Source organism: Nansenia antarctica (assembly GCF_963989245.1).
Source record: "Nansenia antarctica genome assembly, chromosome: 18".
Lineage (NCBI taxonomy): Eukaryota > Metazoa > Chordata > Actinopteri > Argentiniformes > Microstomatidae > Nansenia > Nansenia antarctica.
This window is the reverse complement of record NC_137691.1, coordinates 7,584,377-7,608,416: the sequence shown is the minus strand read 5'-3', so window position 1 is coordinate 7,608,416 and position 24,040 is coordinate 7,584,377. Positions and strand designations below refer to the sequence as shown.

The window sequence follows — 24,040 nt, the reverse complement described above, 5'->3', positions numbered from 1 at the left end:
TGTCCATGACGTCATTAGCATGTAACATTATACTAGCTAGCTAGCTGTAATAGCAAGAGTGCATAGCTGCTGGATACAAATCCACTGAGCTCTAATAACCTATATTTGGACCAAAATTGCACTCATCTCATACATTTAACTGAAATTATACTGACAGTGCACTGTAAGTTAACTATACTTGAAGTAATTGTTAATTAGCTATAGCGAGCTAACTAGATCATCCACGCAGTGATTAGATCACTAAACCACAGTTTTTAGTTTTTTTTTTTACTTTTCTCTTTTGAGACCCTGACTTTGGCTTTGCCTTTCACGACATCGTCCACGCACGCACACGTACATTTGATGCATTTCCAATCTGGCTGTCCTCCATCTGTCCCACACACATACTACAGCAGGACATGTTGGTCATGGAAACCTTGTCAGACTATTTGCGGTAACGTTCATCTCGTCTAGCAGCTCGCGCGCGGTGGACTGAACCATGCAGTGAATAAATAGAGGGGTAAATAATAAGGCTTAATTGTGTTAAACATAGAGAAACAAAACTCCAGTTTGTTTCTTTTGTGACTTTTTTAAATACATATAATTATAATTTGAATTCGGCTACATTAACGTCCTTATGATAATAATAATAATAATATTTATAAATATAATATATTTTAAAAAAAGATTCTCATGGGCCCCTGTCAGTGCTGGGCCCTTAGAATCGTCCTAACTTACCACCCCCTAGCGGCGCCCCTGGTTGGACAGGACTAGGCCTTATTATATTCAGATGCTGGATTATTTATTTTCGCTCCAGTGCGACATAAACTGAGCGATAAGCATGTGTGGACATACATCAATGAATGGAAAAATAAATAATCCAGCATCTGAATATAAGGCCTAGTCCTGACCAACATGTACGCCCTAAAAGCCCTCAAAGCCCCGTCATGCCTGATCCTGAAAATATGCTTGAATTAATCTATGGAGTAATAATGAATCCAAACCAGTTTAGTTGGCCTGGGCTAAATAGCCTACATACAACAATAACCACTTTGTTCAAAGTTGTCATCCTGCCTGCTGGATAGTCTATGTTTGACACGAGGGGGGATATATATTGTGGTCACTTGTTCCCGCGCTGGGTGGGGTGCACATTGGGTGGGGAATCAGCAGGAACTTTTACGCAATTAACCGTAGTGCGCATAATGTTTGAGTTTGAGAATGTTTATTTTGAGAATGTTTATTTTGGTCCCCTATACAATTCACAATACAGATATAAAACATTTACACAGTCACAATGCATAACACCAGGACCAAAAAGGTGTAGGCTGAAGCCATGGCTTATTGCGCCTACCCTTGTTACATGCATGTTCATAAAGTCGCCTCGCCTCAAGAGACCCGGCGCAGACGCAGCCTGTCCCCGGAGGCCTGGTAGGGAACTCTGTGGGCACCTGCGGGCTTACCTCTGGTTTCTATGGTTAACAATAAACAAATCATGCAAATAGCAGCCAGAGGCGCAGCTGGACTAATGTAAATCACCCCACTACACGACTACGATCCCAAATAATATCCATAACACCCTCGTTTCAACAGCGTCCAACTCTCTGAACTTCAAGTGAAATTGATCCTTTCCTCTTTTACTATTTTTCAGGTTGTCTAGTTGTTCAATTTCGCCACCGAACCCGTCAGTCCGGTCCATCGACTAGTCACGCAACTCGCTGGTAAAGGGAGGGGCTGTGTTCGGAATGGCATACTAGCATACTACTCATACTAGATATGACGTAGATTTTGAGTATGCAGTGCGTGAGTATGTGAAATTTGAGTATGCGAGAAATGGATACTAGATTTTCGGTCGGCTGGTATTGGCATACTTATTATGAATTTAGTAAGCAGTATGCAGTATATACTCATTGAGTATGCTAGTATGCAGTATGCTAGTATGCCATTTCGAACACAGCCTGGGACGCTCGCCGTCGCGCTGTATCATTCTACACGCGCGCGCCAGCGAGGTTGAGTCAGGTGGGAAAACTACTGTCGGGAATAAACACGCACATCACACCGAGACCAGGACTGCGTGGAACACTCCATGAAATAACTTTATTTTATAACATTGTCATCAGGATGAAAGCCTGAAGCAGCAGTTGACCAGGTGAAAAAAAATACTAATTCAGTTTGCAGGTAGCCTTTTTCAGAAAGGTAATGTTGTTACTAATAACAACAATATTGAATGTCCATAGGCTACGGAGGAGTGATTTTTGAGAGGTCACTTACTTAGATACAACATATTTCCTTCCTCAATAAACAGGTGAACTAATTGGTGCTTTAATAATGATTGCTTTAATATATTTGTTAATTTGAAGATGACCACCAACACGGAAATGAAAGACCTGCTCTGCTGCTGCTTGTTGTAAGAGACGTGTTGTAACACTCCTGTTGCGCTTAATTAAGTAGTGATAAGATATGCATAAGACTGTACAGTCTGTCCTTCCAATTATAATGATGTCACTAATTGTATCATTTCTCCATTTATGTTGTTGAGGCTCTGATGCGCAGGTTGTGTCCACCAGTTCATTGACAGAGAGGTCATTGTTCGGTGCGTTTATTGGTGACTTATTTATAGGCTGAAGGATACACGGTGAAATACGTGTTGGTATTTTACATTTTACAACACAGGCATCTTTCCCATCAGCTGGTTTTATGTTCTTTAGTGGAACAATAAAATGAATTAGGGCTGTTGTGTCAGTGGCTGAGCAGCACAGCTATTGCAGCACACAGGTGTGGTGTGTTTGTGACTGGGTGCAGCAGGTGTGCTTCTGACCTATACTGGCTGGCAGCAGGTACGACTGCAAACAAAGATAAGATTGAGTTATTTCAATTTGACATCTGACGGAACTCCTGTGTTCTGAAATTACAAATACAAGAAGCATCAAATAACATGTAGGAGATTATCTTCTCTGGAGCTGCCAGGTAAACCTGCTAAAAGGGGAACAGAAAAACAGACTCCTTTGGAAATATGTATTTTTAAAGTTACTTTTACTTACTTTACTAGTCTAATTCTCTTGGTGGGGGGGGCTTTTTGTAGGGAATTTCTGCTTTATTGGGATAGAGACAGTAGAGATTGATAGGAAAGATGGGTGAGAGAGAGGAGAGATGACATGCAGGATATGACATGCAGTTGTCTAACAACAGTGGCATAACAACTGGGATGAAGGGAGGGACGAAGGCAGTTGTGTATGAACTGTGAGGAACACAGTTCACACACAACATTGTGAAGTTGTTTAGAGGAATGTGACCTCTGACCTGGTGACAGCTGCTGATTGGCTAGAGGCCATCCTCGAGGGTTAGGTCAGAGGGTCGCATGTGATTGGCATCAGCTAATGGGGATCCAAATAAAATAAATATATAAAATCGAACACAGGGATGTTCTACTATACACAGCAGGGTTGGGGTCAATTCCTTTTAAATTCAGTCAATTCACGTTTTAAGTCTATGCATGTGCTGCTCTCTGGGAAACACTGGCATAGTAGAGCAGGGTCAAAGGGCATAGAGCCTCATGGACATGTCTGTTGACACGGCTGTGAGAAGTAAACACAGGCCCTGAGTTTCGATAGCTATGATGCAACCATGGGCCGTGGGCCACATCCGGCCTGCCAAGCTTCCCATCCCGCAGAATATTATTATTATTATTTTATTTATTTAGGCTATTTTATTTTGTATTATTATTATAATTCAAGATTTTATTTTATTCATTTTATTTTGTATTATTATTATTATTATTATTATTATTATTCAAGATAAAAAAAAGTGACAATAGTGCAGGACATTAGTGACAAACAAGACAGGATACAGGTGAAACAGGTCTGTCTGTAACTCCTGGGTCTGTAACTCCTGAGTCTGTAACTCCTGAGTCTGTAACTCTTGAGTCAGAATGGTGACTCTACAGTTTCAGTAGAACTGTGTCAGAGATGGGGAGTGAGACTGCAACATTAATCACAGCAATTAGCCTAATTTTGAGGTATGGATGGATGTGTGGGACAGGATGTGACCAGTGGTTATTATGTGTGATGGTGAGGGTGTGGCCTGCAGATACTGTACAGAAGGTATGACGGTGTGGGCGTGGCCTGTAGTGATGAGGTATGATGGCGTGGATGCCAGTGGCCAGTGGTTACATGAACAGGGATATAAGTTATGATGGAGTGGCCGTGTCAGGTATGTTGCGTGGGTGTGTTTTTATGTCTCAATGTATCTGTTTGTTGTTCCTCTCCTCTTGTTGTTGTAGAGGTATGTTTTCCTCTGAAAGGGAATCTGCCCCAACCAGCCTCTCCTGGCCTGACAGGTATTGTGTTCCCAAAACCACTCACTGGAGCATTCCATTTTGTGATGTCATTTATTGGCCGTGCATTCTAAATGGCAGTTTGGTGTGGATGTTGGAAGGTAATTGGCTGTCAGTAGATCTGACAAGTATTAGTGGTGGACGTATTAGTCAGAGGCTGCGAGCTCTTGAGGATTGAGGAGGATTTAGCTTGTGTACTAGCCGGTTAGGTAGGTAGCCAAGACAACCAACTGAATACACCTGACGTAATCAACTTCTGGGGAAGGGAACGGTCACATACAGGCTGAAACAGCTGTCCTGTCTTAATGTTTCACTATTGGTTCTCAGAGGTGTCACTCATTACTATTTCTCTCCTCTTCTCTCCTCTCCTCTCCCATCCTCTCCCCTCCCCTCTCCTCTCCTCTCCTCTCCTCTCCTCCCCTCCCCTCTCAGGACCTAGGTGACAGCATGGCTTCTCGTGTGGAAGGACCCCCCACCCCCTCCACCCATCCTGCTGAACCCCAGCCCGACAAGCCAGCTCTGGCCTCTAAACCTCGCTTCGCCCCCAAACCCTTCTCCGTGCAGAGGAACGCTACCTTCCGCTCCATCCTCGCCCCAAAGTCAGCAAGCTCAAAGACAGCACCCTCAAAACTGCCCCAGAACACTCCCACCACAACCACAACCACCCTCTCACCACTGCCCCAGGACACACCCCCCATCACTGCCACCCTTCCACGACCACGCCATGACACACCCACCATCCCTGCCACCTTGCCACCACCACAACAGGGCACCCCCACTGCCACCCCCCCACAACCACCACAGATCACACCCAGATCACAACCGCCACAGAAAATCCCCCCCACCACTGCCACCGCCCCACAACCACCACAGATCACACCCCGCACCACTGCCACCACCCCACAACCACCACAGATCACACCCCCCACCACTGCCACCGCCCCACAACCACCACAGATCACACCCCCCACCACTGCCACCACCCCACAAGCGCCCCAGAATTCACCCCCCAGCAGCCAACCACAGATAGCCACTGTACCCAGATCTGACCCCCCTAGCTCCTCCCAACCAGTTGATGTCGTCACCGCCACACCTGAACCCACAACCACACCGGACATTGACCACACCCACACGGTCAAACCTGAACCAATCAGAGTCTCTGAAGCTTCTTCAGTCATCACACCCCAGACTCATGACTCCTCCCTCAACCCTCAACATACCGTCGTCACGGTTACCACACCCAGCTCCACTCAGACCCAAACACCTGAGCTAACCAGTACACCTGCCCTAACTAGTACCCCTGCACTAACTAGTACACCTGCCCTAACTAGTATACCTGATTTAGACGTCGTTAGTAGTTCTCCTCAGACGGCACCTGCGGCAGCTCATGAGACTGACGCTCCAGTCCCTTCAGTGACCCTTCGTCCCAAACGCCCAAGCTCCTTCAGTAGGCCCGCCTCCACAGCCCTACCAGCCAATCCCTCCCCCACAGCCGCCCCCCTAGCCAATCCAGCGCTCCGCTGGGGAGGTAGGAAGCGTCTCTCCATGGAACTTACTTCCATGTTTGAGTCATCCAGCTCAGTGCCCCCCTCCAACCCTCCACCCCCCTCCAACCCTCCACCCCCCTCCAACCCTCCACCCCCCTCCAACCCTCCAACCCCCTCCAACCCTCCACCCCCCTCCAACCCTCCAACCCTCTCCAACCCTCCAATCCCTTCCAACCCCACGCCCACCTCTGGCCCCCCACTCCCCTCCGTGGTGAAGAGAGAAGCTGCAGCCTCTGGAGGGAAGCTCCCTGATTCAGCAGACAGCAGACTCAAGCCCTCAGCACCACCACAGCGAGAGAAGGAGGGAGGAGGGGTGGAGGAGAAGGAAGGAGAGGAGAAAAAGGGCGTCAGCAGCATCAAACGAAGGATCAGTTTACTGCTAGACTCCGCCTCCAGGCCTGACCTGCTGACTAAGAAGGAGGAAGGTCGACCAATCACACACACAGAAGGATTGGGAGGTGTTAAACAGCGAATCAAAAACTGGACATCAGACACACCCCCTAAACAGGCATCCACTCAGAGTGCAGACAATAAGCCACGCCCTCTTTCCCAGGACCTCAAAGGGTAAGTCTACTCCTCTTCTTTGACTTCCTGTCATGTGACTATAAAGACATCTATCTATGCTATGTGTTAGGTCTTAACACTTCCTCTTAGATGAAATGTAAGTCAGCAAATAAACACAATAGAGAAACGTTTATTCAACCACATCCCTGATTCTCTGCTTTCACAGTTCTCCTTCAGAGACACCAGAGGAGAGACCCGCTGACATACCAGAGGAGAGACCAGAGGAGGAGCCAGAGAAGAGACCGGCAACAAGTGTGCCATCCGAGGAGAGACCAGCAGAGAGACCAGCAGAGAGACCAGAGGAGGAAAAAGGGGAGGGCGAGGCAAAGACTCACCTCGCCAATGGCCATGATAGACAGGGAACAAACCAGGGCAATGGCACAGGTGGACAGTCTGGGGGGAGGAAAGAGAAGGAGGAGAGGCCTACAGAGCCCCAGACCCCAGGGTTAGAGTCGGAGGCTGACCCAGAGGAGGCAGCTGTATCTGGGGATGAGGAGGAGGATGAGGTCCCTGTGCTGGAGCAGATTCCTGTCTACAGACCTGCAGGGACACAACTGAGACTGGAACATGACACACAGACGGAGGAAGAGAGGGAGAGACATAGAGAGGAAGAGAGGCTTGGAGAGCAGGAGAGGGAAAGGGAAAGACAAGAGGTAGAAAGAGAGAAAGAAAGACAGAGAGAGGAGAAGGAGAGAGAAAGACAAGAAGCAGAGAGAGAAAGACAGAGACTGAAAGAGGAAGAAGAGAGGGAGAAAGAACGACAGAGAGAGGAGGAGGAGAAAGAGAGAGAAAGACAAGAAGAAGAAAAGAAGAGACAGAAAGTGGAAGAGAAGCTTAGAGAGGAGGAGAGGGAAAGAGAAAGACAAGAAGCCGAGAGAGAAAAACAGAGAATGAAAGAGGAAGAAGAGGGAGAGAAAGAAAGACAGAGAGAGGAGGAGGAGAAAGAGAGAGAAAGACAAGAAGCAGAGACAGAAAGACAGAGACTGAAAGAGGAAGAAGAGAGGGAGAAAGAACGACAGAGAGAGGAGGAGGAGAAAGAGAGAGAAAGACAAAAAGAAGAAAAGAAGAGACAGAAAGTGGAAGAGAAGCTTAGAGAGGAGGAGAGGGAAAGAGAAAGACAAAGGGAAGCAGAAAGAGAGAGAGAAAGTCAACTAAAGATGGAGAGAGAAAGACAGAGACTGAAAGAGATAGAAAGAGAGAAGGAAATACACAGAGAGAAGGAGGAGAAGGAGAGAGGAAGACAAATGGAAGAGGAAAGAGAGAGAGAAAGACTACTCGAGGCAGAGAGAGAAAGACAGAGACTGAAAGAGATAGAGAGGGAGCAAGAAAGACAGAGAGAGGAGGAGGATAAAGAGAGAGAAAGACAAGAAGCCGAGAGAGAAAAACTGAGAATGAAAGAGGAAGAAGAGGGAGAGAAAGAAAGAAAGAGAGAGGAGGAGGAGAAAGAGAGAGAAAGACAAGAAGCAGAGACAGAAAGACAGAGACTGAAAGAGGAAGAAGAGAGGGAGAAAGAACGACAGAGAGAGGAGGAGGAGAAAGAGAGAGAAAGACAAAAAGAAGAAAAGAAGAGACAGAAAGTGGAAGAGAAGCTTAGAGAGGAGGAGAGGGAAAGAGAAAGACAAAGGGAAGCAGAAAGAGAGAGAGAAAGTCAACTAAAAATGGAGAGAGAAAGACAGAGACTGAAAGAGATAGAAAGAGAGAAGGAAATACACAGAGAGAAGGAGGAGAAGGAGAGAGGAAGACAAATGGAAGAGGAAAGAGAGAGAGAAAGACTACTCGAGGCAGAGAGAGAAAGACAGAGACTGAAAGAGGAAGAAGAGGGAGAGAAAGAAAGACAGAGAGAGGAGGAGGAGAAGGAGAGAGAAAGACTACTAGAAGCAGAGAGAGAAAAACAGAGACTGGAAGAGGAAGAAGAGAGGGAAAAAGAAAGACAGAGAGAGGAGGAGAGGGAGAGAGAAAGGGAAGCGGAAGAAAAGAAGAGACAGAAAGAAGATAAGCTGAGAGAGGAAGAGAGGTTTAGAGAGGAGGAGAGGGAGAGAAACAGACTCCAAGAAAGGGAGAGACAGAGAGAGGAGAAATTGAGAGAGGAAGAGAGGGAGAGACAGAGTGCTGAGCAGAGGGAGAGAGAACGACTGAGAGAGGAAGAGAGGGAAACAGAAAGACTTAAAGAGGAGGAGAGAGAGAGACTACGAGAAGATGAAAAGAAAAGGGAGGAAGAGAGACAAAGAGGAGAGGAAGAAAGGGAGAGAGAAAGACAAAGAGAGGAGAAGAGGAAAAGGGAGAGACAGATAGAGGATGAAATAAAGCAAAGAGTGGAGATGGAGGAGAGATTGAGAGAGGAGGAGAGGGTGAGGGAGAAACAGAGAGAGGAAAGGAAAAAAGAGGAGGAGAGACAGCAAGAGGAGGCGAGACTGAGAAAGGAGGAGAGGAAAAAAGAGGAAGAGAGATTAAGAGCAGAGGAGATACTGAGAGAGGAGGAGAGGAGAAAGGAAGAGGAGAGACAGAGAGAAGAGGAGAGCGTGAGGGAGAGACTAAGAGAGCAAAGCAGGGAGGCAGAGAGGGAGAAAGAAGTACCAGAGACAGCTCCCGATTTGATGTCTTTTGAATGTGAAGACCAGCCTACCAGACCAGAGGCCCTCTCTCCTTGCCCAGTGACCCCCAGCACGGACCCCTCACCCAGGCTAGAGCTCTCTTCTCTCTCCCTAACACCCCACGCCACAGAGCCCACCCCCAAGGATGAGGTGCTCTACGATGACTTCTCTGTGTCCACCCCCAAAGAAGAGGTGGTCTACGACGACTTCTCTGTCCAGCCACGTAGGTGGGGGTCTAAAGCCAGGGTCCTTGCCAGTCCTGCCCAGCCAGAGCTGCCTGTCCCTGGGCAGGAGGGGACACCTGAGCCCCTGGGCTCCCTGGAGCTCCAGCCCCAGACTGACAGCGAGGAGCCTCCCACAGCCGAGGGGATCCAAGAGAGAGACGGAGAGAAGGATAGAGAGAAGGATATAGAGAAGGATGGAGAGGACGGAGAGAGGGGTGGAGAGAAGGATATAGAAAGGGATGGAGAGGACGGAGAGAGGGGTGGAGAGAAGGATGGAGAGAGGGATGGAGAGAAGGATATAGAAAGGGATGGAGAGGACAGAGAGAGGGGTGGAGAGAAGGATGGAGAGAGGGATGGAGAGGGGGATGGAGAAGGAGATGGAGAGAAAGTGGGAGAAGAAGAGGCTGCCGTGGAGAAGGTGAGTGTACTGTATAATTGTACAACAGTAGAATCACACAGTAGAATCACACAGTAGAATCATACAGTGATGCTGTGGTTCTGAGCTCAGTGGTGTGGTGTGGTGTGGTGTGGTGTGTGTGTGTGTGTGTGTGTGTGTGTGTGTGTGTGTGTGTGTGTGTGTGTGTGTGTGTGTGTGTGTGTGTGTGTGTGTGTGTGTGTGTGTGTGTGTGTGTGTGTGTGTGTGTGTGTGTGTGTGTGTGTATCAGAGAGAGAGAACGAGAAAGGAAGTGGATGAAGTCTAAAGGTCTTTGCACACTTGCACACTTTTTTTCGTATGGGTCGTAAATCCGTCATCAGGAGACCTTGCACACTAATCTCCGATGCGTTTTATTAGAGTCCGTTTTTTGTTATAACGTTGCGAAATTTCGCAATATGCACTCTACATTCTAAATGCTTGATTTGGTACAAACAACTGAGAGCAATATAACTAAAACCAAATGGTAGACTACATCAGGGGGAAGAACCCCTTTCAACTGTCCCCGCGGTTGTGAAGAAAATAGCTTTAATGTTTTGGAAATTGTTTATTAAATTTTGTTTAGTGTCGTACGCTTTCGTGGTATTATATTGTGTGAATTCTGTTGTTTTTCTTTCACTCGAGACATGTACTTCCGTAAGCATTAATCCAACTGTCCGCAGTTGTAACTTGACGATGTGTCCCTTATACCATGGGGGAGTGGTCAAAAACAACAGCAGAAAATCTAAAGCAGAAAATCGAACCTGTTCCGAAAAAAAACATGACGGACGAATATTTCGGATTAGGTGTGCAAGCGTGACACAACATGAGTTCTCATTTGTTTTTAAAACGGATGTAAACAAAACAAAAAACGCGTCACTGAGCAAAGGTCTTAAATCTGTCTCTCTTCCTTTCACTTTCAATCAGAGAAACAGATACACAGAAAGGAGAAGAAGAGAAAGAAAAACATTAGTGAGAGGAGAGAAAGAGTAGGTACAGAGAATCAAAGAGAGATTTCGAAGAGAGAGAGAGAAAAAATAAAGTTAGAGAGAGAGAGAGAGAGAGAGAGAGAGAGAGAGAGAGAGAGAGAGAGAGAGAGAGAGAGAGAGAGAGAGAGAGAGAGAGAGATATGTGTCGATCTCTACTGTGGCGACTATGGGTGAGTGACATTGTGCTCATGTCAACACTTGAGTGTATGTTGATCAATACTGAACACTTTACTATACACACTATAAATAAACACTATAAAGCTATATATAACTAACCCTAACCCTGTGTATATTACTATACCACCTGGGAGGTGAACTAGAGAGGTCAGGGCAGGTAGCATGGCAGGTAGTATCTTATACTTTACTGGGAGTTAAACCTATTTCTTTGTATCCAGCTTTGGGATTGTGGGAATAGTAGCCTACTAGTCAATGATGGTCAAGTTCTACCATCAACAGTGTTTCAGTGGATAACAGCAGGTGTAGTCTTGGCCAGGATCACAGTAGGCCTATTAGCATTGTTTAGCACTATGTTAGCATTGTCTGACACTCTTATCAAAGTAGGGAAAAGGTACAGGAACACGCCTTACCAGCAAACTGATGTTGAAAATCTGAATTGGGAAACATTTGTTTAGGGTTAGTTAGTAGCATGCAACGCCCAGTGACATTCAAGCTTTCTAAAACCTTCCAATGGGTTGTAATGACTGAATGTTTAATCGGGTAGTGGTCAGGGAATGAGAGCAGTGTTTACTGACCTAGTTTCACTGTTCTAGGGGAGTGGACACAACAGCTGTAACACAACAAGTCCATTTCAGGGGTTTATGTTATTGTTAGGGAGGGACTTGAAACTGAATTTTGCCTTGATGGCCAAATAGAGCAAATGTATGCCCTGCTCCTTTAAGGTTAGGGTTATGGTTAATATGTTGGTTATGGTTCAGGCTATGGTTAATAGTGTGGTTATGGTTGAGGTTAGGATCAGTTAGTCTTAGGTTTTGACCTAGTCCGGCTGTGAATGGGATGCTGGTCAGTAAGGTCCCTTTAGTTTCACCTGTCAAAGTTAGTTAGATAGAAACACTCTGCTGCAGGTTCTCATCTGGTTCACTAGGTGGCGCTGTGTTCTCAATAACTTCTCTGTAGTAAACTTGCATTCACCAGTGGATGGAGCCTGTCATATTTACATACAGCTTGCTTTATGAGCCTGCTAACAATGTAAAGTAGTGTTATAGTTAACTAGGTGGTAGTGGGGATTACTCACCGAATCCATTGCATTACAGCATTTTGGCTTGACTAGAGAGTTTGTGTTGTGATTTTCAACAACGTTGAAATGAATGTCTGTGTTTCAAAATAAAAGTCTGACCATTTTGATTGGTTGCCGACTTACGACCCAAATAACCAGAACGTGTCACAAATGACTAATTTACAAGCTCATTCTCTGCTCAATAGTTGTACTACTTACAAATAGGCAAGTAGTTTTACGTCTTTTAGTTTTAAACTGATTTAATTTGTGATGGTTCATCCAACTGTGGGCCTGTCGATGAATCAGAGAATACTAGTGGCAGAAAGAGAGATAGGGGGAGAGAACGAGAGAAGCTATTTCTGGTTTAAGAGAGATGTTTACTCTGCAAACAGGCTGTGCCCCTGACCAACCACAAGAAACTGAAAGATAGACAGACAGACAGATGCACAGAGACAGACAGGCAGAAAGACAAACGCACAAACACAGACAGAGGGACAGTCAGACAGACAGATAGATAGAGGGAAGGCATAAAGACGTAGGTCAGACAGAGGTATAGTATTGAGTGTAAGGTGTTTTTTAAATTAGAATAAGAATGTAGATTAGAAACACCATCAACCCCCCTCCCCCTCCCTCTCTCTCTCTCTCTCTCTCTCTCTCTCTCTCTCTCTCTCTCTCTCTCTCTCTCTCTCTCTCTGTCAGGATAGCAACTCTTAACTACCATACATGGTCCCTCTATCTCTTCCTCTTTATGTTCCTCCCTCTTGTATCTCCTCCCCTTGCTGAGGTAACGCCTCTCTTACACACACACGCACGCACACGCTCACACACGCACACACACGTGCACGCACGCACACGCGCACACACACGCGCACACACAGGGGAATGGGGCCAGAGAGGGAGGGCTTATCTACAAGAAGGTTCAAGTGTTCCCTGTTTCTCTTTCTCACACACTCTCCCTCTCTCTCCCTCCCTCCCTCTCTCTCTCTCTCTCTCTCTCTCTCTCTCTCTCTCTCTCTCTCTCTCTCTCTCCCACTGTCTCTCTCTCCCACTGTCTCTCTCATCGTGGGGGTGGGGGGGGGGGCGGGGGTGTTAGAGGAAGTAAGGTAGTGTTCAGAGCGGCACCACATAGTACCTGGCTGTAGTACAGCGAGAGGGTGAGAGGGAGGCTACACACAGACAGAACCCGGGACCTTACCTCTGCTCCGCTCTCCTCACCTTCCCTCCCTGGGGATTTTCCAGCTCGGAACACAGAACTCAGCTTTGTTTGTTGTTCCCTGTGCCCCGGAACGTTCTCCCAGCTCAGAGGAGGAGCAGGGAACCGCGATTACTTCACCCCACCGCACCTGGCTGGCTGGTTGGGTGGCTGGGTGGGTGGCAGGCTGGCTGGCGGGCTGGGGGGAACTGGGAGGGAGCTGGGAGATAAGACTCTGGAACTCTACTGTTCTACTCTACTGGTTCTACTGGTTCCTACTACTGTCCTAGTCTGTTCAGTAGAGATCTGACAGACTCTGGAGGTTCTTGGACGACGTGTATTTGGACTACGGCTCGGAAGGACAGGTTTGGTGGTGTGAAAGGGGGAACGAGTCCGCCGCAGGAGGGAGAAAGAGGAAGGGAAAGGGGGAAGGAGGAACTTGAAGAAGTGAGAGCCGAATTATTGTCATGATAGACATGCATGTCGTCCATCTGTAATTCCCACTGTTTTGGCAATTGAACAAAAGGTCAGAAAAGTCATTTAGTGGTGGTTGGAGGCCTTGGTTTTCTTTACGTATGACAACAAGTATAGTCCAGGCGTATCTGTGTGTGTACGACAGTATCTGCAATCACGTCCTTGGTAGTGGACAGTGGAGCAGGTGTCCACTTTGATTGTGTCAGTTGATGTGATTGACAGTCGGTCGGTTTCAGGAAGTCAGAGTGAGGCAGGCGCAGGTGAGAGATGGACCCTACCCAAGCACCCCTGGGGCTGACACCGGGCTCACAAGAACTCACCCCTCTCTGGTGTCACAGGACTTCCTGTTTGTGAAGCTAGACTCGACAGGTCATTCTTGGCAGCCACCGTCCTCACCTGCCTTCGGCGGAACTGTACATTACCCGTGATATAACAGGACATCTTATGAACCTTTGATCAGAGACACGGTTGATCATCTCAACCCCCCCAAATAATTTCTACGCTATACTGGTTGGTTTCCATGGTGACCCGACCGTGGCGATGACTATGCAGTACCTGGGAGGTAAAGTGTTGACGGCGCAGGAGCACCTGTCTGGCTGGGTGGGCAGCGCACGACGATCCCTACAAGGGGCGCTAGACTACGTATGGAGCGGCGAGGAAGAGGGGAAGGAAGAGGAGGAGGAGGAAGAGGAGGAGGAGGAGGAGGATGAAGGAGGGGGCGGGAGGTTCCACAGAGCCGTGTCTCCTCTGAGGAGCATCGCGCGGCGGAGCCGCCGGTCGCTACGGAGTCTCACCCTGAGGACTCGCCAGGGACTGTCCCTGCGTAGGGGGGCGGGAGACCCCAGTTCTGTAAGACAATACCTCTATACCCTACCCACACACACACTCACACACACACACACACACACTCACTCACTCATATACACACACACTCCCCAGAAACACTAGCTGTATGTACTGATAGACACCATACTCAGTTACTCAGTTTCTCTCTTTCACTCTCTCTCTCTCACACACACACACACACACACACCATGGGTCTTCTGTTTTAGCCAGATGTGATGTAACCTAACTGGAGTCTACATGTTTACTCTCAACATAGCACCATGTACACTGTGTGTGGCTCTTGTAGATATTTATATCAGTATGTGTCTGGATAGTGTGTGTGTGTGTGTGTGTAGCTGAGTATGGTGTGTAGTGTTTCTGGGGTATGTGCATGTGAGGTTGGGAAAGGCTCAAGAAGCCTGAGAGGCAGAGATAAGGTCTATGGAAACACGTCTGTGTGTGTGTGTGTGTGTGTGTGTGTGTGTGTGTGTGTGTGTGTGTGTGTGTGTGTGTGTGTTACCCATGAGTGAATGTTTGTTGACGTATGTGTTCATGCTTGGCTCAATGCGTTCAGTCCGTAATGTTTAGGTGTCTCATATCCTTATATAGATGATGAGGGTTGTGTGGTTGGGCCTGCAGAGAGTTACAACAGGACGTCATACAATCGTGTGTGTGTGTGTGTGTGTGTGTGAGTGTGTGTGTGTGTGTGTGTGTGTGTCTCTTCTCAACCAAGATCTTAAAATACCAACAGCTGGAGCAGTCCATATCACAACTGGGTTACAGATGTAAACTTTTCGTTTTCATATTTGGCAGCCTGGGCCATGTTCATAAGCTTGTTGTCAGAGGCCTTCAAATGGCTGGTCTATCTAAGAGAAGGGCCAAACAGTTAGCAAAGTATTGCTCGGTATCAGCTATTATTGGTAGCCACTCAATATGGAGAAGGCAGTGCTTCTTGTACCCATGAGCTGGATACTGTCTGTTTTACAGTATTGATACTGGATCTGTCAATCCACTGTTATCATTTGGTCTGAATAACATCCTATTTGTAGGCATAACTGGTTGTTGGCTCAGCACTACTGTAACTGACTGTTTTCATAATGTCAAAACGCACTGATTGTATTTATGTCCTTTAGTGCATTTAAAATGTGAGAGAGAGAGCGAGATAGAGAGAGATAAAGATAGAGGGATGGATGAGAAAGAGAGATGGCCCTGCAGGCTTTTTCCACCGATGTGTTTGTTGTCCAATCATCAGGACTCATCATCACCGGCGGCCATTACTAAGCACTTTAGAGACTTTAGAGACTAAACTGTTTTTGTAGAAAGGGCATAAATAAGGGAATAAATCATTTGGTTGGTTGGTTGATTGATTGGTTGATTGATTAATTGAGAGTGATAAACAGCGTAAGTTGTTGTTTTAGTCAGGGGACTCTGGGCCCCTCTACCTCAGCGTGCCAGGGAGCTCAGCAATGTTCAACTGAGGCGTGTCAGAAGAGAGGGAAGATTCCTGCTCTGTCTGGACTTGTCACAACGCCCCTCCTCACACACACACACACACACACGCACACACACACACACACACACACTCACAACACACACCCTGTCATTTTATGTATCCGCAGGTATTCTCTTCTTCTCTCTCGATTCACTCGAACTGCGTTCCCTCTACCTTCTGCTCCCTCCTTCTCCCTCTTCCCCTCTTATCCCCTCTCTCTTCCTCTTCCTCCTCTCTTCCCTCTCTCTCCCTCTTATCCCCTCTCTCTTCCTCTTCCTCCTCTCTTCCCTCTCTCTCCCTCTTATCCCCTCTCTCTTCCTCTTCCTCCTCTCTTCCCTCTCTCTCCCTCTTATCCCCTCTCTCTTCCTCTTCCTCCTCTCTTCCCTCTCTCTGCCTCTTATCCCCTCTCTCTTCCTCTTCCTCCGCTCTTCCCTCTCTCTGCCTCTTATCCCCTCTCTCTTCCACTCCCTCTCTCCTTCCTTCTCCAGTGTTGTTGATGTTGTCTGGAATAGCCTCAGGGACGGTGTCAGAGGACATAAAGATGTGTGTTGTTTTCAGTTTATAAACGTACATAGCAGCTAATCGAGAAGCTTTAAAAACATGAATAGTAGCTTTTAGAAGCCATATAATCCTATATTCATAGGAACCTCTAGAAGCAGTATGACTATTCCTAGGACCTTATAGAAGTCAAACATTGAAAGCAACGTATAAAGGCTTTATTTACATCCTTAATACCTTCTAGAGGCCTCGTAAACATTCATAGTACTTGTGTGTACTTGTGGATCTGTCATGTGAAGTACTGTCTGTTTGTTGTCTGTGTTGTATACGGTGTTGTATGTATACTGTACAGTGGTGTGAAAATGAATTCCCCGTGGGGACAATAAATCTAATCTAATCTAATCTTCTATAAGCCTTATAAATATGCATAGCACATTCTAGAGGCCTTCTAAACATTCATAGTACGTTCTAGAAGCCGCATAAACATTCACAGCACCAGAGGCAGCCATGGTTCCTGCTGTGCTGTCTGGTTCATTACAGAGGCAAATCCATTCTGACAGTCTGATGCAAATGATGAGCTGCGTTTTGCCGACTCATTGAACCAATCAGCTTCAAGTAATATAGTTGTTATGAAGCCCTGTAGGTGTAAATAAATAAACAAGTAGGAAGGAAAGGGATGTTAATAAAGTTATGAAGGGGATGTTAATCCAGTTTTGAATTAGATGTTTATCTCTTTGTATTTACACGACTGTTTTGTTGCCAGGTAGCATAAAAACAATACATTGGCATGTGCATCTGGCTTAGGACAACTGTGAGGTGAGGTTCTAAGAATGTGTGTGTGTGTGTGTGTGTGTGTGTGTGTGTGTGTTAAAAGTTGCATGATTGGCTGAGTGTTGGAACTCCCTCCCAGCTGACGCTCCTGGCTCCACAATCCCAGTGCTATTGTATCTCTCTCCTTCTATCCCTTCCCTCTATCCCCTCCCTCTATCCTCTCCCTACCTCTCCTCTCTCCCTCCCGTCCTCTCCCTACCTCAGCTCCCTCCCTCCCTATAGGTTAGAATCAAGGTTAGATTGTATTTGCAAAAGGGGATTTTGTACACTGTAGATATACTGTATGCAATTGGGGAGGCTGGTGGAGGCAGAAATCGGAGGACGGGCGTATTGTAATGCATGGAATGGAATGAGGAATGGTATCAAGCATCAAGCATGTATGTATGTATGTATGTATGTATGTATGTATGTATGTATGTATGTATGTATGTATGTATGTATGTATGCAGAAGATGCCCCTCTGTGCTGTACCTAGGTGAATGTAGCAGTTGACCATACTTCCATGTTACTGTGTGTTGGTCTGACTAATCTCAGCTATAGAGAATCTCTCCCACACACGCCCTCCCAAACACTCCCTTGTGAAACTTGTTACGTTTTTACTCTCTCTCTCTCTCTCTCTCTCTCTCTCTCTCTCTCTCTCTCTCTCTCTCTCTCTCTCTCTCTCTCTCTCTCTCTCTCTCTCTCTCACTCTCTCTCTCTCTCTCTCCTTCAGGAGCAGTTGAAGTGCTGTGTGGCAGGGGAGGGGTTAGACACAGAGGCTTTGATTGGTGAAGAGTCAGACAAGCAGTATGGAGGGTGTGACATCACTCCTGCAGATGACAGGTAGGTGCAAACCCACAATGCATCACATGCCCCTTCTACTGAGCTAGGTGTGAGCTGACATGGTGGACCATACGTCTGTGTGTGTGTGTGTGTGTGTGTGTGTGTGTGTGTGTGTGTGTGTGTGTGTGTGTGTGTGTGTGCGTGCTGAGACAATGATGTACAGCTGGTAAAAGCCATTCAAGCTTGGGATTGTGGGATTGTAGCTCTCCTGTAGTTTATAATTTGGGTCCTTCTGACCTCTGGTGGTTGACACAAGACATTGCAGGAGTTTTGTTATACAATACAAAATATGATTATGGATGGACTGGTAACATTTGACTTGTTTGACAATGAGAGACAATGATCTCTATGATGATCTAAGATTTGGGAGCCACCTGTTTATAAATCAAACAGAGCAGATATTAGCAATGAACAACAACAACAACAACAACAACAACAACAAGTTGTATGTCTCTTAAACAGAGTTGGAGCTTATGTGGTTGATTCTACTTTTCTTTGCATCCAAAGTCCAAAGACTCCTCTGGACTACACCCCTGATGACCAACCTGACAACCGCCCTAGCAACAGCCCTGTCCAAGAGGAGGAAGAGCCCCTGCCGTTCCCTGAGGTGAGGCATTGTCTCTGACCTCTCACCTTTGACCTCTACATGTTTACTATAGGTTACATGGAAGCATTGATACTGTGTCTGACCTTACATGGCACTGGGTTTTTAAAAATGTCTATACTTGTGTGTGTGTGTGTGTGTGTGTGTGTGTCTACGTGCGTGTGTGGAAACAGAGCTCCGCCCCTCTATTGGACACACAAATGCTGCGCTCCAGGGCGGAGTTGCGTAAGAGGAGGAGTCAGAGGACCCGCCTCCCTCGAGCCGCCCGTCAGACCCCGGCCCTGGCCAATCAGCAGGAAGAGAACGTCAAAGACTGGAGGTCCTGTGACTCCACAGGTCGGTTGTCATGGCGATCTCCCCTGATATCGTTATCCTTCTTCTTCTTCTTCTTCTTCTTCTTCTTCTTCTCCTTCTCCTCCTCCTTCTTCTTCTTCCTCTTCATTCTCCTCTTCTTCTCCTTCTTCTTTTTCTTCTTCTTCCAAACAGGGCGTGGCCTAACGTTAGTGATTCATTCACATATAAAGCAGAGACTCAATTCTGGTGTTGTTGAGCCACAGTGGGTCCAGATTATTTTATTTTCCTATCCAGGATCAGATCTATCTGGCTGATTTTGAGTCATATACTATAGGGGGGAAACAGCCAGCTCAATCTGATCCTGGATAGCAAAACAAAAAAGTTTTGAACAACTGGAATTCCTAGGATGGAAGATCCCTGATCTAATGGTATATTCCACTGACTGGGTGCCTCTGGTTCCTCTAGTTGAGAAGGTGGACTCTTCCGTCAAGGGGGGTTCAGACTCGGAGGAGGAGCCGCCCAGAGTGAAGGAGGCCGCCCCCCCACCGGCCACCCTGGCACACAGGGTCCCCCTCTTCCCTGGGTTGGACCCGTCCGCCCTCATGGTACGACAAGCTCTCTGCACGCCAGGGTCTGAAACAGTCAGACCTGAACACACTGAGATTGAGACTCAATGACATTTCCCCCATGTCTGGTAAAACACTTGTAACACGGCCTTGTCTCTCTCTCTCTCTCTATCTCAGGCCAAGCTGAGGAAGAGAAAAGGAAGCGCAGGTGGAGGTGGAGGAGGAAGAGGAGGAGGAGGAACAGACAGTCCAACAGAAGTACTGTCCCCCACCTCCTCTCAGGCCTCCCGCTCCCCCCGTGCTCCCTTCCTTCCTGGGGCAGCGCGGGTACTGCCCCCTGCTGGCAGTAAAGACGGAGGGTGAGTTTAGCACCAGGAGCTGAAAACCACAGTTTTTACCACCTAGGTCCTGACTGTCAGTTATTTTAGAACTTTCGGTTTAAATGGTTAACGTTCTATTGGTTGTGTCATGTGACCCCCTACAGGGCGGGCTCCTCTCCTTCATGGCTGCGAGAACTCAAATCCAAGAAGCGCCTGAGTCACCACGACAACGAGGCCTAGTCTCTAAGTTAACGACCACTGTTGGGCTCCAACCAATGACTGACCACCATGGGGCTCCAACAAGTCATGCTACTCTCCTCGCCTCCTGCCTCGACAAACTCACTGTTTATGGACGTTACGCAATGCACCAGACAGAGGAGAAAACGGAAAACACACACACACACACACACATTACGCACACATGCCCATGTGGACACACACAGACACAGACACACACACCCACATACACACATAAACACACACACACACACACACACACACACACACACACAGGATTCAAGGAGTGGAAATGTTTCTGCCTTTCCTGATTGGAACCTCAGAGGCACTTTAAAGATTGTTATGTTTAAAGATTAGGTTTTAATGTTTTCAACCATGGTCTTCGAGAGTCACAGTGGTCCAGGATTCTGTCCCAGCCTAGTGCTATCATCACCTGATCGAATGGACCTATTGCTAAGCCACACCCCAAAATAGAAACTCACTAATATCTGATAGTGTAAAAATTTAAAGAAAACATGTCTATTACTTGCTGTGGTAAATCAGAAATCAGAAATTTGCCAACTCCCGCCATTGTAAGTCATTGAATGTCATTTTCAGTCACGATCGTTCAGTCAGTCACTGTCAGTGAAGCGTTGTTTGTTTGTCTGAGTTTTCAAAGGGGGCGTGGCTTAGCGATAGGTCCATTGATCAACTGATCAACCATGATTAGCTGAGTTGGGTGTGTCAGTGCTGAGCTAGAACAAAAACGTGTTTCATCAAGATTGAGGATCACTTCTTGGCTATTACAGATGTACTAGGACACAACATCAGGGTTTACTACACGATGTCATGTAACATCCTGCAGTGGCCTCATCATGTCCATCCAGTATCGCCATGGACACCAGGTTTTTGCAAAGCAGGATGTTATTCTCTGATGCATCCATATCAGGGGAGGCTGGTGGAGGTAGAAATCGGAGGACGGGCTCATTTTAATGCATGGAAGGGTATCAAACACACGTCTTTGATACCGTTCCTCATTCCATTCCATGCAGTATAATGAGCCCGTCCTCCGATTTCTACCTCCACCAGCCTCCCCTGGCCTATGTCTGTGTCTGTCCTCCCTCGGCATACTGACCATCTAACGTGGAAGTGCTGCATTATAAGTAGGGATTGAGTTTGTTTTGGTCTGTCTGTCTCCAATGGGTCAAAAGCTGTTTCCTGTTTCGACCTGTTTCTACCGATTAAGGAGAAGTATTTTGTATCTGTGGTTTATGAACATGTACTCTGTTGATCAAAAGGTAATTGTGGGATTTCTCTATTAAATAGTTTTCTATGAAATGTGTGTTTGTTTCTACAGTAGATAGACATTTGACTTGAGACTTTGATTTGATTTGACTGGAGTCAAAGCACTACTAAAAAGGGTTAGTTGATGTTTTAAAGGTCAAGCAGAGAAAGATGGTGAGAGACAGAATCACCGTAACCAAGGACTTGAGAGAGATGGATGTTATGCAGACAGACAGACAGACAGACAGAGAGTCAGACAGACAGACAGACAGACAGAGAGTTAGACAGGTAGAAACGCTACATGCTTGTAGACTAGAGCTCAGAGCAGCTGAGAGGAAATGGAGAAAAACTGGCCTTTCTGATGACCTTAACCTCTATCACTCTCTCCTTGCCAACTACGCCTCCTCGGCATCAGCTGCTAAAACATCCTACTATCATTCCAAAATACATTCTTCTGCCTCTAATCCTAGAAAACTGTTCTCCACTTTCTCTTCACTCCTTAATCCACCTCCTCCCCCTCCTCCTTCCTCCCTGTCCGCCGATGACTTTGTCACCTACTTTGAAAAAAAGGTGGACGACATCAGCAGCACCTTTTCCCCCCCACCGCTCCCTCTTCCCACTAACAATGCTAACACCCCTTCCAAACTCTCTCCTCGACACTCGATCTCTGGATTGTCATCTTTTTCCCCCCTCTCCCCCGATGAGATTCTCACACTTATCACATCAAAGCGGGCAACCACATGCCCTCTTGACCCCATCCCCTCCCCCCTTCTCCAATCCATTTCCGCCGACATCCTTCCTTACCTTACCACCCTAATCAACTCCTCCCTATCCACAGGATCTGTCCCAGCGGCCTTCAAAATAGCCAGAGTCAAGCCTCTCCTCAAGAAACCTACCCTTGACCCATCATCTGTCCACAATTACAGACCTGTATCCCTTCTCTCCTTCCCTTCCAAAACCCTTGAACGCGCGGCATCTAAACAACTGACTGACTATCTCCGGAAGATGGATCACTTAGACCCCCACCAATCCGGCTTCAAGGCTGGGCATTCCACTGAGACTGCCCTCCTTGCTGTCACGGAAGCCCTCCACTCTGCCCAAGCTTCCTCCCTCTCCTCTGTTCTCATTCTCCTTGACCTGTCTGCTGCCTTCGACACAGTCAATCACCAGATCCTTCTCTCCATCCTCTCAGACCTGGGCATCTCTGGCACTGCACACTCCTGGTTTTCTTCCTACCTGGCGGGCCGCTCCTACCAGGTGACCTGGAGAGAATCGCTATCTTCTCCACGAACCCTCTCCACTGGAGTACCCCAGGGTTCTGTCCTAAATCAAATCAAATCAAATTTTATTTGTATAGCGCATTTCTTACAAGATGCAACTCAATGCGCTTCACACAATGAAAATGTTCAGTCAATCAGTCAATCAATCAATCAATACTGACAGAGCCGCGAGCAGGCAAAAGTAAAAAACCTGTATACTATGTAGCCAGGAAAAAATTCCCTTGCAGCCCTCTACCAATAGAGCGACTACTAGCCAGTTTGCTTACCAGTACCCAGCGGTCCCCCAGGGGAGGCCAGGACCACCGGCACAAAGCAAGCAAGCAAGGGCAAAAACCTGTACACCATGTATCCAGGAAAAATTCCTTGCATATTATCGGCGTACACACTGTCCATAAATTTTGTGTTGTATTTGCATCGTTCTGCATCCAGTATGGTCACAGGTCCTGCCAAAAGAGAAACTTAAGCACAGTTATAATGCAACAACACAATAGAGACAGTAAAGATGACAGCAATACAACCTGATGGTGGTCCTGGTACACTCTTGTACCGGTTCCAGTACTGCTCTAGGTGCTATTTGGAGCTGACAGTGCCTCATCAGCACCCGGGTCCATTTTCCTGTCAATACAAATCTCAAAAACACGAGTATGGTGTAGTGGCCTAGTGATCCTAGTTCTATAATGTCCAATGTCTCCCTTAGTATCAAAAGGCGACATTGAATAAGTAGGTTTTGAGGTCACGCTTAAAAATGTCCTGAGTTTTAGACAACCTCAGGCCCTCAGGTAGGGTGTTCCACAATCTAGGAGCATATATGCTAAAAGCTGATCCTCCAAATCTCTTTGTCCTAGCCTCTGGCACTATTAAAAGTTCCGTGCCACTAGACCGTAAGGGTCTAGCTGGTGTGTATCTACCTAGGGCCCCTACTCTTCTCCCTCTACCAAGTCTCTTGGCTCGGTAATCTCTTCACATGGGCTCTCCTACCACAGCTACGCAGACGACACGCAACTCTTCCTGTCCTTCCCCCCGTCTGATGTACACGTGGCAACCCGTATCTCAGCATGTCTCGCTGACATTTCAACTTGGATGGCTGACCACCATCTCAAGCTCAATCTTAACAAGACCGAGCTCCTCTTCATTCCCGGGAAAGCCTGCCCTCTCCAAGACTTCTCCATCACAGTGGAGAACTCTACTGTAACCCCCTCCCTGACAGCCAAGAACCTTGGAGTGATCCTGGATAACCGACTTTCCTGTGCGGAGAACATTGCAGCAACGGCTCGCTCCTGCAGATTCTTCCTCTACAACATCAGAAGGATACGACCATTCCTTACCAGAGAGGCAGCGCAACTCTTGACCCAGGCACTGGTCATCTCCCGCCTGGATTACTGCAATGTACTCCTGGATGGGCTCCCCGCTTCAGCCATTAGACCTCTGCAGCTCATCCAGAATGCTGCTGCCCGGCTGGTATTCAACCTCCC

General features: G+C 47.1%; 1 protein-coding gene across 2 annotated transcripts; it reads left to right on the top strand.

The window, feature by feature from the left end:
• Nucleotides 1-1,990: 1,990 nt before the first annotated feature.
• LOC308173406 (uncharacterized protein) lies at nt 1,991-21,329 on the top strand. Of its 2 annotated transcripts, XM_080548427.1 has the most exons (10): nt 1,991-2,125; nt 4,742-6,420; nt 6,587-9,515; nt 9,597-9,653; nt 17,895-18,004; nt 18,512-18,611; nt 18,782-18,944; nt 19,368-19,507; nt 19,646-19,827; nt 19,953-21,329. In XM_080548427.1, exons 2-10 carry the CDS (start codon nt 4,757-4,759, stop codon nt 20,026-20,028), a joined length of 5,421 nt encoding a protein of 1,806 aa, XP_080404553.1. In that variant the 5' UTR covers nt 1,991-2,125; nt 4,742-4,756; the 3' UTR covers nt 20,029-21,329. The 2 variants fall into 2 exon arrangements, with proteins under 2 accessions (XP_080404553.1, XP_080404552.1); XM_080548426.1 differs by having other exon boundaries at nt 6,587-9,653.
• Nucleotides 21,330-24,040: the final 2,711 nt, after the last annotated feature.

Bases quoted from the DNA above. Each gene is read 5' to 3' on its own strand.
- LOC308173406 (XM_080548426.1), top strand. From the start codon at position 4,757: ATGGCTTCTCGTGTGGAAGGACCCCCCACCCCCTCCACCCATCCTGCT. The intron at 9,654-17,894 runs GTGAGTGTACTG...TCTCTCCTTCAG, and splicing joins AAGAGGCTGCCGTGGAGAAG to GAGCAGTTGAAGTGCTGTGT. The intron at 19,508-19,645 runs GTACGACAAGCT...TCTCTATCTCAG, and splicing joins TGGACCCGTCCGCCCTCATG to GCCAAGCTGAGGAAGAGAAA.